The sequence below is a fragment of the Aegilops tauschii genome, chromosome 7, assembly GCF_002575655.3.
Source record: "Aegilops tauschii subsp. strangulata cultivar AL8/78 chromosome 7, Aet v6.0, whole genome shotgun sequence".
In the NCBI taxonomy this organism is placed as follows: Eukaryota; Viridiplantae; Streptophyta; class Magnoliopsida; order Poales; family Poaceae; genus Aegilops; species Aegilops tauschii.
Genome location: NC_053041.3, coordinates 132,929,741 through 132,943,576, shown reverse-complemented (window position 1 = coordinate 132,943,576; position 13,836 = coordinate 132,929,741). Strand labels below are relative to the sequence as shown.

At 47.2% G+C, this 13,836-nt stretch overlaps 1 protein-coding gene across 1 annotated transcript; it reads left to right on the top strand.

The window, feature by feature from the left end:
- Window positions 1-9,696: 9,696 nt before the first annotated feature.
- LOC109756180 (fucosyltransferase 2) lies at window positions 9,697-11,930 on the top strand. Its single transcript, XM_020315049.4, has 2 exons — window positions 9,697-10,214; window positions 10,347-11,930. The coding sequence occupies exons 1-2, from the start codon at window positions 9,917-9,919 to the stop codon at window positions 11,816-11,818; spliced, it is 1,770 nt and encodes a 589-aa protein (XP_020170638.1). The 5' UTR covers window positions 9,697-9,916; the 3' UTR covers window positions 11,819-11,930.
- Window positions 11,931-13,836: the final 1,906 nt, after the last annotated feature.

Here is a 13,836-nt window from a genome sequence, read left to right as displayed (position 1 = left end):
TGCGCTAATGATGGCATGTCATTTCCTAAACCGAGTTCCTACAAAGCATAAGAGCATGACTCCATCTGAGGAATGGGAAAGGAAAAGGTTGAAACTCTCTTACCTACGTTCTTGGGGTTGTTTGGCGAAAGTCAATATACAAATTTCCAAGAAACGCAAGCTTGGACAAAAAACCGTGGATTGTATTCTTCTCGGCTATGCTTTTCATAGCATTGGCTATAGATCTTTATAATAAAATCTAAGGTATCAGACATGCATGTTGGTACGATTATGGAGTCGAATGATGCAACTTTCTTTGAGGACATATTTCCTATGAAGGATATGTCAAGTTCATCAAATCAGGAGATACCTACTCCATCTAGTGAGGAATTCACTGTAATTCCTGAACCCACCATTGCGATGGAACACATTGAGAATCCTGTTTAGGGTGACAATGAAACTCCTATAAGGAGTAAGAGACAGAGGACTGCAAAGTCCTTTGGTGATGATTTCATTGTGTACCTCGTGGATGACACACCCAGGACTATTTCAAAAGCCTATGCATCTCCTGATGCTGACTACTGGAAGGAAGCGGTTCGTAGCGAGATGGATTCCATCTTAGCTAACGGAACCTGGGAGATCACTGACCATCCTTATGGGTGCAAACTTGTAGGATGTAAGTGGGTGTTCAAGAAGAAGCTTAGACCTGATGGTACAATTGAAATGTACAAGGCATAGCTTGTGGCCAAGGGTTGTACCTAGAAAGAAGGTGAATACTTCTTTGATACTTACTCACCCGTGGCTAGACTGACCACTATTCGGGTGCTACTATCACTAGCTGCCTCACATGGTCTTCTCGTTCATCAAATGGACGTTAAGACGACTTTCCTCAATGGAGAGTTGAAGGAGGAAATTTACATGGATTAGCCAGATGGTTTTTTAGTACCTGGTCAGGAAGGAAAGGTGTGCAAGTTATTAAAGTCTTTATATGGCCTTAAACAAGCTCCTAAGGAGTGGCATGAGAAGTTCGAAAGAACATTAACTACTGCCGGCTTTATAGTAAATGATGGTGACAAGTGTGTGTACTATCACCATGGTGGGGGCGAAGGAGTTATTCTTTGTCTGTATGTCGATGACATACTAATCTTTGGAACCAAACTTGATCTAATCAAGGAGGTTAAGGATTTCTTATCTCGCTGTTTTGAGATGAAGGATCTAGGAGTAGATGATGTTATCTTAAACATCAAGCTGTTGAGAGATGAGAATGGTGGGATCACACTGCTTCAGTCTCACTATGTGGAAAAGATCTTGAGTCGTTTTGGGTATAGCGACTGCACGCCTTCTCCAACTCCATATGATGCTGCTGTGTTGCTTCGAAAGAATCGACGGATTGTTAGAGATAAACTGAGGTATTCTCAGATTATTGGCTCGCTTATGTATTTGGCGAGTGCCATGAGGCCTGACATCTCTTTTGCTGTGAGCAAGTTGAGTCGGTTTGTGTCAAAACCGGGAGATGATCATTGGCATGCACTTGAGAGAGTTATGCGCTACTTGAAAGGCACTATGAGTATGGGATTCACTACACCGGGTATCCAAGGGTACTGGAGGGTTATAGTGACTCAAACTGGATATCTGATGCTGATGAGATTAAGGCCACAAGTGGTTATGTTTTTACACTTGATGGTGGCGCTGTTTCCTGGAAGTCCTGCAAGCAGACCATCTTAACAAGGTCAACTATGGAGGCAGAACTCACAGCATTAGACACTGCCACTGTTCAAGTAGAGTGGCTTCGTGAGCTCTTGATGGACTTACCTATGGTTGAAAAACCAGTACCCCCTATCCTGATGAACCGTGATAATTAAACTGTGATCGTCAAGATAAATAGTTCTAAGGATAATATGAAGTTCTCAAGGCATGTGAAGAGGAGACTAAAATCTATCAGAAAATTGAGGAACTCCGGAGTTATTACGTTGGATTATATCCAAACGTCGAAAAACTTGGCAGATCCCTTCACAAAGGGTTTATCACGTAATGTGATATATAATGCATCGATGGAGATGGGTTTGAGACCCACCGCATGAGTTGTCCATAGTGGTAACCCACTCTATGTGATCGGAGATCCCGTGAAGTAGAATGGGGAGACAAGCTGTTGGTCAGCTAAGAGGAGAGTATCCATATTTCAATTATCTCACTCCGTGAAGATGCAATACCCTCCTGATCTGGATGGCAGGTTGATAGTTATCTTAATGTGTTCTAAGTGGCTTATTTGAGTAAGCAGAGATGTTGTCCTGCAGAGCATCTCCTGAGGAACACACCTATATGAATTTGACTGTTAACGCCGCAGTCTGTGAGAATTGGGCGTTCTCTAATAAATTCATGAGAGGCCCTGGAGTATGACGTATACGCTCCACCCACGGGGAAGCCTCGCGGTAGCCCAGTATCGGCCGAGAATTTCTGTGAAACTAGTCTCGCAAAAAACTTGTAGTTCAAGGCATAGTCCACTATTCAAGTTGTGATCTAGTCTAGCATAAACCTCTTAGTGGAAGTTCAACTTTACAGTCTTCACTAAGCATCAGTATATAAACAGTGTTTTGGAACTAAGTGATGAGATGTGCCAATGAGACTTTGTGGGGGATTGTTGGAATTTGCTAGTAGGCCTTCGGCCCAAAGCCCAACTAAAATTCTGAAATTATCTTGGCCCATTCATGCATAGCTTGTGAGTGCTGTGAGTGGGACTAAAATTTAGTCCCACCCCGAAAGTTGAGTGAGACTTGCACCTCTTTATAAGGCGAGCTCTTCTACCACTTGTAAGAGCATGAGAAGAGGAGACCTACACGCGCGCTCCTCCTCCTCGCTCGCCTCGCCACGCCTCGTCACGACGCGCCGCGCCGCGCCGCGGGTTGCGGGAATGAGCCGAGCCGAGGACAGAGCTATGCACGTTATCTATATTTGGGGTTTACTCCCACGACCTACCCAGCCTGCACTATATAGTCAGGCAGACATCTATCCTAGCCGCCGCTGTATCGCACGGTTTCGCACCATCGTTCCAGATCATTGCGCCGCCACACAAGTCTTCTCCATCCCTCCTTTCGGCGTGCACCATGAGAAGGGACAACAGGCCTCTGGAACCCCGCCTCTCGTGATCCTGTACAGAAGAGGGGCGATCAGGTGTTTGGGGAGCGCACTCGCGTGACTGCTGGCAGCGACGACTTCGCCGACGACGACTTCTTCCCCCACCTCGGCAACCTCTTCCTCAACAACATGGGCGACAACATCAACGCTGGCGGTCCTGCTCCCGCTGCATCGTATGTGATCTTGTCCTCCTTGTTCGAGATCGTGCTAGAATTCTTAATTCTAGTATGTGCCCTAAATTTAATCTGTTCATCTACTATGCTAGTCCGCATGATTAGTTTACTCTCTGTTTTCGTCGTCATGATTTATTTACTGTTTGTTCGGATTAAATCTCGTAGTAATTTGCACATATATTCAACAGAAAGGGCCGAAGCTCAGACAATGGATACCCATATCCACCCTATCTCATCAATGAATCCAAATGTTGCACGTACCATAGTGGCTGGAGGAGAACCTGGAAGGACCGAAGTGATGGATAAGCGTAGACTTATTCGCAAAAAATAAAAGATAAGCGTAGACAAATCTAAAAAAAGGATAAGTATAGACTAATCTAATGCCCCAACATTTTTTTACAATAACCTCAACAGAGGGTTAACTACAGCTCCCAATGGGCAAACACACAGAACGTCCCTCGATTACGCTGGCCCTAAGGAGGGCAATTTTACCCATGGGTACGGGTACCCACGGATACCGTACCCGCATGGGCAGAGCATGGGCACAATTTTATACCCATGGGTAGTACCCATACCCTACCCATTAAGTCATGGGTAGGACACGGGTATAGCCTTTTACCCATGGGTATACCCAAACCCTACCCGTTTATACTGACATGTGAACCTTATCCGTGATTCACAAGTGTGCATATGTTAAAGTGGTGTTCTGAGCTTATGAACCTCACCAATTGTCAATTTGAATTGAGATAATTGTCATGTATTCATCTATTGTTATTGAGTTGAGATCAATGTTTTTTTGGTTACATGTGCTATAGACGAATGTAAAATTGCGAATAACTTGTGTACTGTTTGATCTACCCATTGGGTACCCAATGGGTATGGGTAACCGCCGGGTATGGGTACGGGTAAAGTTTCATACCTGTGGGTACGGGTATGGGTAGAATTTTGTACCCATTAACTACACGGGTATGGGTATGGTATTGCTCCACCCGCCCCATACCCTACTCATTGCCATCCTTAGCTGGCCCTTATTAGAGCGCGAGCGATTTTCTTCCTGAAATAGGCAATTTTTTAGCGGGGTTTTTTCAAGTGTTTTTTTATTTCACTAGTTTTTACTTCGGTTTTCCATTTTCCTTTCAAAAAGTGCTTTTTAAAAAGAAAGCATGAACATTTGAAAAAGATATCATTTTCTAAAACATTTGTGAACTACAACCTCCGTCCCAAATTACTTATCTTTGATTTGTATAGATACGGATGTATTTAACACTAAAATGTGTCTAGATTTGTTAATATTTTATAATTTTTTAAAACATTACAAGAATGATCGATTTTCAATACATATTTGTTTTGGGTTTTATGAACATTTTCAAAGAAATAAAAGAGAAAACATTCGGGAAGGCCCTCAAAACATGTAAAAAGTCGAACATGAATTAGAGTGACCTAGCGAAAGTATTAATCACAATGTGGGCAATTTGGTGGGCGAGGAGATGGGCAATACATGATAACGAGTTTCAGAGTCCTCTCTCCACCATGTGTTTTATCACTAGATATCTACAAAACTTGGAGATTGCTCGCGAGAAGAAGAATAGTGATGCCAAGCCGAGTATTGTTGCACGCCCAAGAACAAGGACTTGGATTGCCCCGGGTGGCAATAAAGTAAAAATCAATGTAGACGACCGTATATCTCGTCAAGGTAATGTGGGTACGACAACAACCCTTTGCGGGGATAAGGATGGTCATTATTTGGGGGCCTCAGCTATTGTCTATGATGGTCTTGTTGATGCTGTGAGTTTAGAAGTTCAAGCATGCAATGAAGCTTTGGCACTAGCAAAAGACCTAAGTCTCTCACGTATGACAATTGCAACAGATTGCATGGAAGTTGTTTGCAGTATAGACAAGGGTGCGTCGACGCATTACGCTCCAGTGTTGCATGAAATCACGAAGAGAAGGATGGAGTTTGAAGATGTTTCTTTCCGTTTCGAGCATCGGGAGGCTAACTTTGAAGCCCATGCACTGGCTAAGGCGGCTTCAACCCTCCTAGTAGGTCGCCACTTGTGGCTAGGGGATCTTCCAGATATTATTTGTCTTCCTCTTGTTTTGAACTTTGAATAAATCACTAGTTACCTGTCAAAAAAAAAGATGGTTCCCAAAACAGGAATCTTGTACTTTTTTAGAATAAAACAGGAATCTTGTAATCCACTAGCTATCTAAACGGGCTGGCCCACTCTAATTGCTTGCTCTCTCTTCCTGGTGTGTTTGTTCTTGGCGCCCCTATTTCTCGCTTTAAGCGAGCCAGGGGTAGCTCTCGCGTCGGGGGAGCCCCAAATGGGCCAACCCAGGCACGCCGGAGACCAGGGCCTGTTTTTTTCTGTTTTCTGTTCTCCTTTTTTGCTTAATTTTTGTACTTTTCTTTATACTTTAAAAATATTCTAGATATATTATACAAAAACACATCTGAAAAAATGTTGAACAAGTATCTGAAAAATATTGAATAAGTATCAAAAAATGTTGAACAAGAATTTTAAAAATGTTGAACACATATTTGAAAATGTTGAATAAGTATTAAAAATGTTGAAACAAGTATTTTAAAAATATTGAATAATTATTAAAAATGTTGAATGAGTAAATGAATTTTTTGAACAAGTATATGTAAATGTTGAATAAGTATTAAAAATATTGAACAAGTATTTGAAAAATGTTGAAATAAGTATTAAAAACATTGATCAAAGTATTTCGAAAATGTGGAATAAGTATTACAAATATTGAACAAGTATTTTAATTTTTCTAATAATTTTTAAAATGTTGAAAGAGTATATGAAAAATGTTGAACAAGTATTTTAAAAAGTTGAATAAGTATTAAAAATGTTGAACAAGTATTTGAAAAATATTGAAAAGGCGTCCGGACAATGTTGAACATGTGTACAAAAAATGTTGGTCACTTATTCAAAAAATGAAAACAAACATAAGAAAAACAAAAAAAAGGAGAAGAAGAAAAAAATCAAACCAAAAAATGGAGAAGAAAAAAATACCAAGCAAAAAAATGGAGAAGAAAAAAAAGAAACTGAATAAAAACGAAGAAAACCCTATAAAAAACAAAAACAAAAAACTATGGAAAAACCCGGCTCCGTTCGCCTCAAGTAGAAAACACGCCAACAACTTATCGCGTGCAAAGACACAGGCACAGTGGCTAGCTTCACGAGCTCTTTCCTAGGAGACCAGAGACCGATCCCCGCTTCTCCCAATTTCCCATTCCCCTTTTCATTCGATCGCTGCGCAAAAATGGGCGGGCCCAACTACTCTACAACCTTCAGTGAGACATCCCCGTGCGGTCGCTTAATACGGTAAATAGCATTCGCGGTTTGTTCTTCGGGAGCATGTAATCAGGGGTACTTCTCGGAGGGCTCCCGTAGAGGCCACCTTTTGGGCATGGGAGTGTGCCAAGTGGTATGCCCAGCCACCACCACGTGTTGCTCAGTAGCGCACCCACGAAATTCTGATTTTTTTCCGCATGCATTTTCAGATTTTAATTAATTTCTCTGGGGGGTTTCTCGGATTTTTGGCTTTTGCTTGGTTTTCACTAGGTTTGGGCGGATATTTTTGTTTTCTTTTCAGGCAATACTTTTCTGCGAGAGGCACAACATGCACCTCTGCAAGAAGCGAAATTCAAAAAGCACGGTAGTGCTTCTGCGATAAGCCCAACCCAAAAGCACAAATTGTGCTTCTAAAAAAATGGAAAAGCATAGTCTGTGATTGGGCGAGAAGCACATTTGTGTTTTCCGAAAAAAAGAAAAGTGTAGCATGTGCTTCCACGAGAAGCATAGTTGTGCTTCCTGAAAATGAGAAAACACGGCGTGCTTCAAAAAAATTGAAAAAGCACGGCTGTGCTTACGTTTTTTTTTTCTGGTTTTGGTTTTCCCCCCTTTTTTGTCTTTTTTGTTTTTCTGGTTTCCATTTTCCCCTTGTTTCCTGTCCTTTCCGGTTTTGGTCATATGTTTTTAGCTCTATTTTATAATATCTCGGCGAAATATATTGACATGGATCTATTTTATAAGATCTTGACGTGAGAAATTCAACGGTGAAAACAATTCATGATTTGAACACACGGTTTTAGAGATAAAATGTAAAAAAACAAATCTACAAAAATAAACTCACAAATTACGATAAGTGACAAAATGCAGTGCGGCACTTGTTAAAAAAAGTACCTGCGTCGTGTATCGCTGTGTCCGGACCATTAATTTCTGCTTCTCGATCTAGATGTTCAACGGTACGGTGCAGCTAATTTAGTCCATGGCAAACCTCAGAGTGTGTCCGGAGTACAATGTTTAGCACTCGATCGACGCGCAACGTTGACGGGCATGTGCGTGGCGTTAAATGCATCATAGTCCACTCGTCTGATAAAAAATGTTTCTGTTAGCTCAATGTCAGAGATCATCTTAACTTCATTGGTAGTATACTTTACGTCAATGGTACTCATTTTACTGATCCTGATTGGTAGTATACTTTACGTCAGTGGTACTCATTTTACTACCAAAAAGAGCAAGAAGAAAAATGAATTGATCTTCTTTACCAGCGGTGCTTTGCTTGGCTCACAGATCATAGATGAATAAGGGGCTGACGTCCAAATCGGATACACTATTTATCCGTAGACTGGTCCGGACAGTGATGTGGAAGCCGATCATCCAACCATACACATATTCATTTTAAAACAAATTTGAACGAACCAAACAAATTTCATCAAACGCGATGGAATTCACTAAAGTTCGGACTACATCACAGGGAGGACCGTTCGGCAAATGTCGACCCCGACCACGGTGCCCTGGCGCCAGTAGCGGGGGTGTCGCGCGGCAACCATTCCTCGCCGATCGGCGAGCTTCCTGTCGAAGCGACGGCGGTGCCGCGCGGCCGTCTATGCGATTGGGAGCGACTGGTCACGGACACAGGCCTCCGCGAGGTTGCGGTCCTCACGGACCAAGTCCGGGCGCCTGATCGGACTTGGCAAAAGCTGAGCAGTGCGCCGCTTGCCTCGCCGCCCTGTCCTAGTCTGACCTGATGGTCCGTGACGATGAGAAGCCGTCGTCGGCGCCCTGTCCTCGGCCGACCTGATGGTCCATGACGATGAGGAGCCGCCATCATCGCGGCCACCGAGGTAGTGGAAGAGGTAGCCATGCGCCTTCGCGATGGCCGGTGGCACCTCCTCCTTGATGAGCTTGCCAAGCCAGGCGGCGTGGCACAAAGTCGATGTCGACTAGTCGATGCAGTTGTGTGGCAGCGATGGTGGCTCGTCCTTCAAGCAAAATCTCTAAAAAGACAAATATTTAGGAACGAAGGGAGTATTTTGATCCGAAGTTTGGTAAGTAAATTAAAGTGAAACTCGTTCAGAAGGTAAGTAAATTAAGTTAAATTATTATCATACAAGGAAGGTTGGACGAAGGGGTGGTGGGAAGAAAGATAAAATGAGAACCTTATGTTATTTTCAAAGTAGTACTCCCTCCGTAAACTAATATAAGAGCGTTTAGAATACTAAAATAGTGATCTAAACGCTCTTATATTAGTGTACAGAGGGAGTAGTATATAAGTAGAGATTGGTATTTCATAAGAAAATAGGTTCATCAAACAATAATAACCATCCTTGAAAAAATAAACTTAGTTGTAACTGGTTATACAGATAGTTGGTGTTGTTTGTAATAAGTATAAGCCATAGATAATTGAGAGAAGTTCATATTATAACCTCAAAGTATCACCAAGGTCTAAAACACAACTATAAACTGCGAAACCGCCTAATTTTACCCTCAACTTTCAAAATCAGACAAAAACCAACCCTGGATGTTTTTTGATTGTTTTTGACCAGTCAACATCCTTGTCAGCACCAAGTCTAGCTAAATGCTGCAAAAATGATCGACTAGGAAATGATAGTGCCCAATTTTATTTTATTTTAAATAAATTCTCAATAATCCAAACAAGCGTTATATTCAATCAGAGAGAGCTTCAACAGCTTTCGCCAAGTAGAAAAAATGAGAGCGGAAATTTAAATTCAGAGCCATTTTGGGTTAAATTTTGGCAAAAAAACCTCAAAACTTCACACAACCATGATATTAAATCTGGAAAATTTTCAACAAGTTCTTCCAAGTAGGAAGAAAATGAAAGCAAAACTTCAAATTCAAAGCCATTTTGGGTCAAATTCTAAATCAGACGGTTTCGCATTTCAGGGTTGTGTTTTAGAAATTGGTGGTAGTTTGAGGTTGTAATATGAACTCCCCTCTATATATTTTGGGCAAAAACAACCTCAAAGGGTGGTGATTTTTCTGTAAATTTCTCGAGAAAAACGATAACAGAAAAAGAAAAGTATGAGAAGAGAGATCTGTTTGCGCTAGTCCCAAACTCGAGATAGGTTTTTCTGCTCCGGTGTGCTCCTTTTCTGCTGCCCACTGCACTAGTCCGTTACAGTGTGCTGTCGGTACACTGTAAAGTGCCCTAATTAAATTTAGATTAGCGCCGATACTTTAGATTTGATTTGGTGACGCACGACCCAAAAACTCATCGGACGACCGCAGGGACGCATGGAGCCGTGTTTCCATGGTTCCACCGAAGATTCCACCACTCTTTCAGATCACGCACTAGTAGCCTAGCGACCAATGCTGCGACGGGATGTCGAGGCAGGCAGCGATACCGTAGCGGTGCCGCCGAGGAAGACGCGGCAGCGCTCGGCCGGCTCGGTCGCGGGCCACTGGCTGCGCCACGCCGAGGCGGCGGCGCCGGCGTGCATCAGGCGTCCGATGAAAGGGCTCGATCGTAGGCCCAGGCGGTGGGGGTGCGCGGCCAACGCCGTGCTCCTCGCCTTCATCATCACCGTGCCGTCGTTGGTCGTCTTCTTCGGCGCGCGCACCAGCGCGCCGGCGGTGTGGATCAACGCCGCCAACGCCTTACGCCGAGGTAGCTACGCTAGCTAGCTCCCCTGTCCGGAGCACCACTCACAATCGGACGCGCACGGACAACAATTTCAGGTGTCCTGTGAGAGGCTAAATGATTACTGACGATTTCATTTGTTGTGTCTGGCTCTGGCAGGATCAGAGCCAGCGCATGACAGGCTTCTCGGCGGCCTCCTGGCCGACGGCGTCGACGAGAGATCTTGCCACAGCAGGTACCAGTCCGCCATGTACCGCCGGAGAGCCGGCAGGCAGCCCTCCCCGTACCTCGTCTCCAAGCTGCGGCGGCACGAGGCCCTGCAAAGACGCTGCGGCCCGGGCACCGCCGCCTACAGCCACGCGCAGGAGCAACTCAGGTCGGGGAAGAACCACGCCGCCGGCACCGGGTCACCGGAGTGCAAGTACCTGGTCTCCATATCGTACCGCGGCCTCGGCAACCGGATCCTGGCCGCCGCGTCGGCGTTCCTCTACGCGGTGCTCACCGACCGCGTCCTCCTCGTCGACCCCAGCAACGAGATGGGCGAGCTGTTCTGCGAGCCCTTCCCCGGCACCACGTGGGTGCTCCCGCCGGACTTCCCGCTGACGAGCTACACCAACTTCAGCATCGAGACGGCCGAGAGCCACGCGAACATGGTGAAGAACAAGGTGATCAGCCCCGTCGACGTCGGCGCCGTGTCGTCGGCGCGGGAGCTACCGGCGTTCGCGTACATTCATCTCGACCACGACGCCACCGGGGAAGACAAGCAGTTCTACTGCGACGAGGACCAGAGTGTTCTCCGGGACATCCGGTGGCTGGTGATGAGGACGGACAGCTACATCGTGCCGGGGCTGTTCCTGGTCATGGCCTTCCAGGAGGAGCTCGGCATGCTCTTCCCGGAGCCGGACACCGTGTTCCACCACCTCGGCCGCTACCTCTTCCACCCGAGCAACCACGTCTGGGGCCTCATCGCGCGCTACCACGACGCCTACCTCGCGGCGGCGGACCAGCGGGTCGGCATCCAGGTGCGCGTCTTCGGCAGTGCCCCGAACTCGCCGGAGCTCCTGGAGCAGATCACCACGTGCGCGCAGAAGGAGGGTCTGCTTCCGGAGTTGCTCGCCGAGGGACTGCCCGCCGCCACCACGCCGCCGCCGGCGCCTTCCCGGAGGAGGTCCAAGGCCGTGCTCGTGACCTCCCTCAAGGCCTGGTACTACGACAAGCTCAAGGGCATGTACTGGGAGCGCGCGACGGTGACCGGCGAGGCGGTGGGCGTGCACCAGCCGAGCCACGAGGAGTACCAGCACTTCGGCGCCAGGTCGCACGACACCAAGGCGTGGGCCGAGATATATCTGCTCAGCCTCACCGACGTGCTGGTGACCAGCGGCTTTTCGACGTTCGGGTACGTGGCGCAGGGCCTCGGCGGCCTCACGCCGTGGGTGATGTTCAAGCCGGACAACGGCTCTGTGGTGCCCAACCCGCCCTGCGGCCGGGACGTGTCCATGGAGCCGTGCTTCCACGCGCCGCCGTTCTACGACTGCAGGATCAAGCAGGGGGCGGACACCGGCAAGATTGTGCCGCAGGTGCAACATTGCAAAGACGTGAGCTGGGGGTTAAAGCTTGTTCCTCCCTCCTAATACATAACATAGTCTCTCTCACTTTGTATACTTTTGCCGGCAACCATTCGATGCAGCGAAACCTGGTGGCGTGTGCGACAACTCTATAATTTTATAAATCAAGATTTCACTACTTATGTTTGCCTAAACCTCCTTGATAGGTATACTGGCAAATTGGGTAATAAGACGAAAGTTAACGTATATATAGGAATCTGCAGTGATTGGAACGATGCTGCGTGCATCAAACATGTATATATGGCACAACAAGTCGTATGATACAGTGATAACTAACAAACTTGCTATCGTGAATGTACACCAGTACTTCCTCCGTAGTGTAAGAGCAACTCCAACGCAGTGACCCGAACGGACACGGATTTTGTCCGTTTGAGTCACCCGTCCGCCTAGCGGACATGAGGCGGACACGCACGGTCCGCGGATGTACCTAACGCGCCGCTCGTGGATGACCCAAAGCGGACAAGCGAGATGCAGCTTTCCTCCCGGTGCCGCCGCGTTCCTCCCTCGCCACAACCTGCACTGGGACCGTAGGAGATCGAGGTGGGCGGGCGGAGTCGACGGCCAGCTCCGACAGCGACCTCCCACCCCTGCTTCCACGCGCCGCCATCCACGTTGTCGAACTGGATCCGGTCGTAGAGGTCCTTGGTCGTGATGTTGACGGGCGCCTCGCGGCCGGCCCTGGCGGCGACGGCGGCCTCCGTGGCCACGGAGTCGCGGAGGAAGGCCGACCTGCGGGTGAGGCGGGCGCGGGGGGCAGGCTGGGGACGGCGCGGCGGACCGGGAGGAGGGGAAGCCTAGGTGGAGGAAGGCGAAGAGGAAGAGGAAGATGAAGAAGGCGGCAGTGAGCTGGAGGACGCGGCTTGAGGAGGAGGAGGAGGAGGAGGAGGCGGAGGCGGGGTGGGGGCCGCGGCGGCGAGTGGAGGCGGGGGCTACCTTGGCGTGGTGGTGGTGCGCCTTTGGCTTGGAGGTGGTCGGGAGGAGCGCGCCGGTGCGGCCGCCGCCGCCGGAGAAGAGGAGCATCGCCACCGGCTGGGAGGTGCTGCTGGTGCGGCGGTGGAAGGAAAGGAAATGGCGAGTGAACTGACCTCGCGCCCGGTCGTGTATCCTCGCTCGGTCACTGATTCGTGGGTCCAGGGGCGGACACGAGAGGGCAGGGGCGGACGAGAGCGCCCGCTTTTGTTCATCGCGGACCCATTTGCGGCCCATTTTTGCGTTCAATTTGGGTCGGGGCATATGAAAAACGAGCAGCGGGCGGACACGCGCATCCGTTTGGATGGCCCCGTTGGGCCAAGTTTTTTGTCCGGATGACCTAAACGGACAAAATGGACCCTTGCGTTGAAGTTGCTCTAAAGAATGTTCTTATATCATTTAAACAAATGTTTTTATATTATCGGACGGAGGAAGTAGCATGGATTAGGTTCCTGGGCCTCCCAAGTGTTGTCGTACACGTCTCGCCAGATGCGCTGGACATTTCTCTAAGAATAGAAACGCACCAAGAATTGCAGAATCAAAATCATGAACCAAATACAAGGAGGCGACCGAAAATTCGTAGGCACATGCACTTGCGGAAACGCCCAAGCCGTTGAAATGCGCCGTGATCCGAACAGATGTTCTCATCAAAAATATTGATGGAAATTCTTAATCCTTTGAATGCGAAGACAGTATACGTATTTATGTATAAATACTTCTGTCCAGAGTAGTTGTACGTCTTTCAGCGTGTGCGTATGCTACACCCCCCGTTCTGTTACAGAACTTGTTCGATGAGTGGCTCTACTGTTCACTTTCTTCTTTCCCTCCTATCCGGTACCGTTTCATCCTGTTCTTTCTCCAGTTTTTTTGCTTCCGTGCAATTACTTTTCTTCTGTGGACTCATGGGAGAGGATTTATAACACGCAGGTCTCGAAACTCATCAGTTCGTAGTGTCTTGCTACTTCGCAAGTTCATGCCATCGTTCTTGCCATGAACTCATCAGTTTGTATTGCCCTGCTGCTTCGCAAGTTCATGCCATCGTTCTTCCCATGAAC

Coding starts and splice junctions, on each gene's coding strand:
- LOC109756180 (XM_020315049.4), top strand. CDS start 9,917: ATGCTGCGACGGGATGTCGAGGCAGGCAGCGATACCGTAGCGGTGCCG. Junction 10,215..10,346: donor CGCCAACGCCTTACGCCGAG/GTAGCTACGCTA, acceptor TGGCTCTGGCAG/GATCAGAGCCAGCGCATGAC.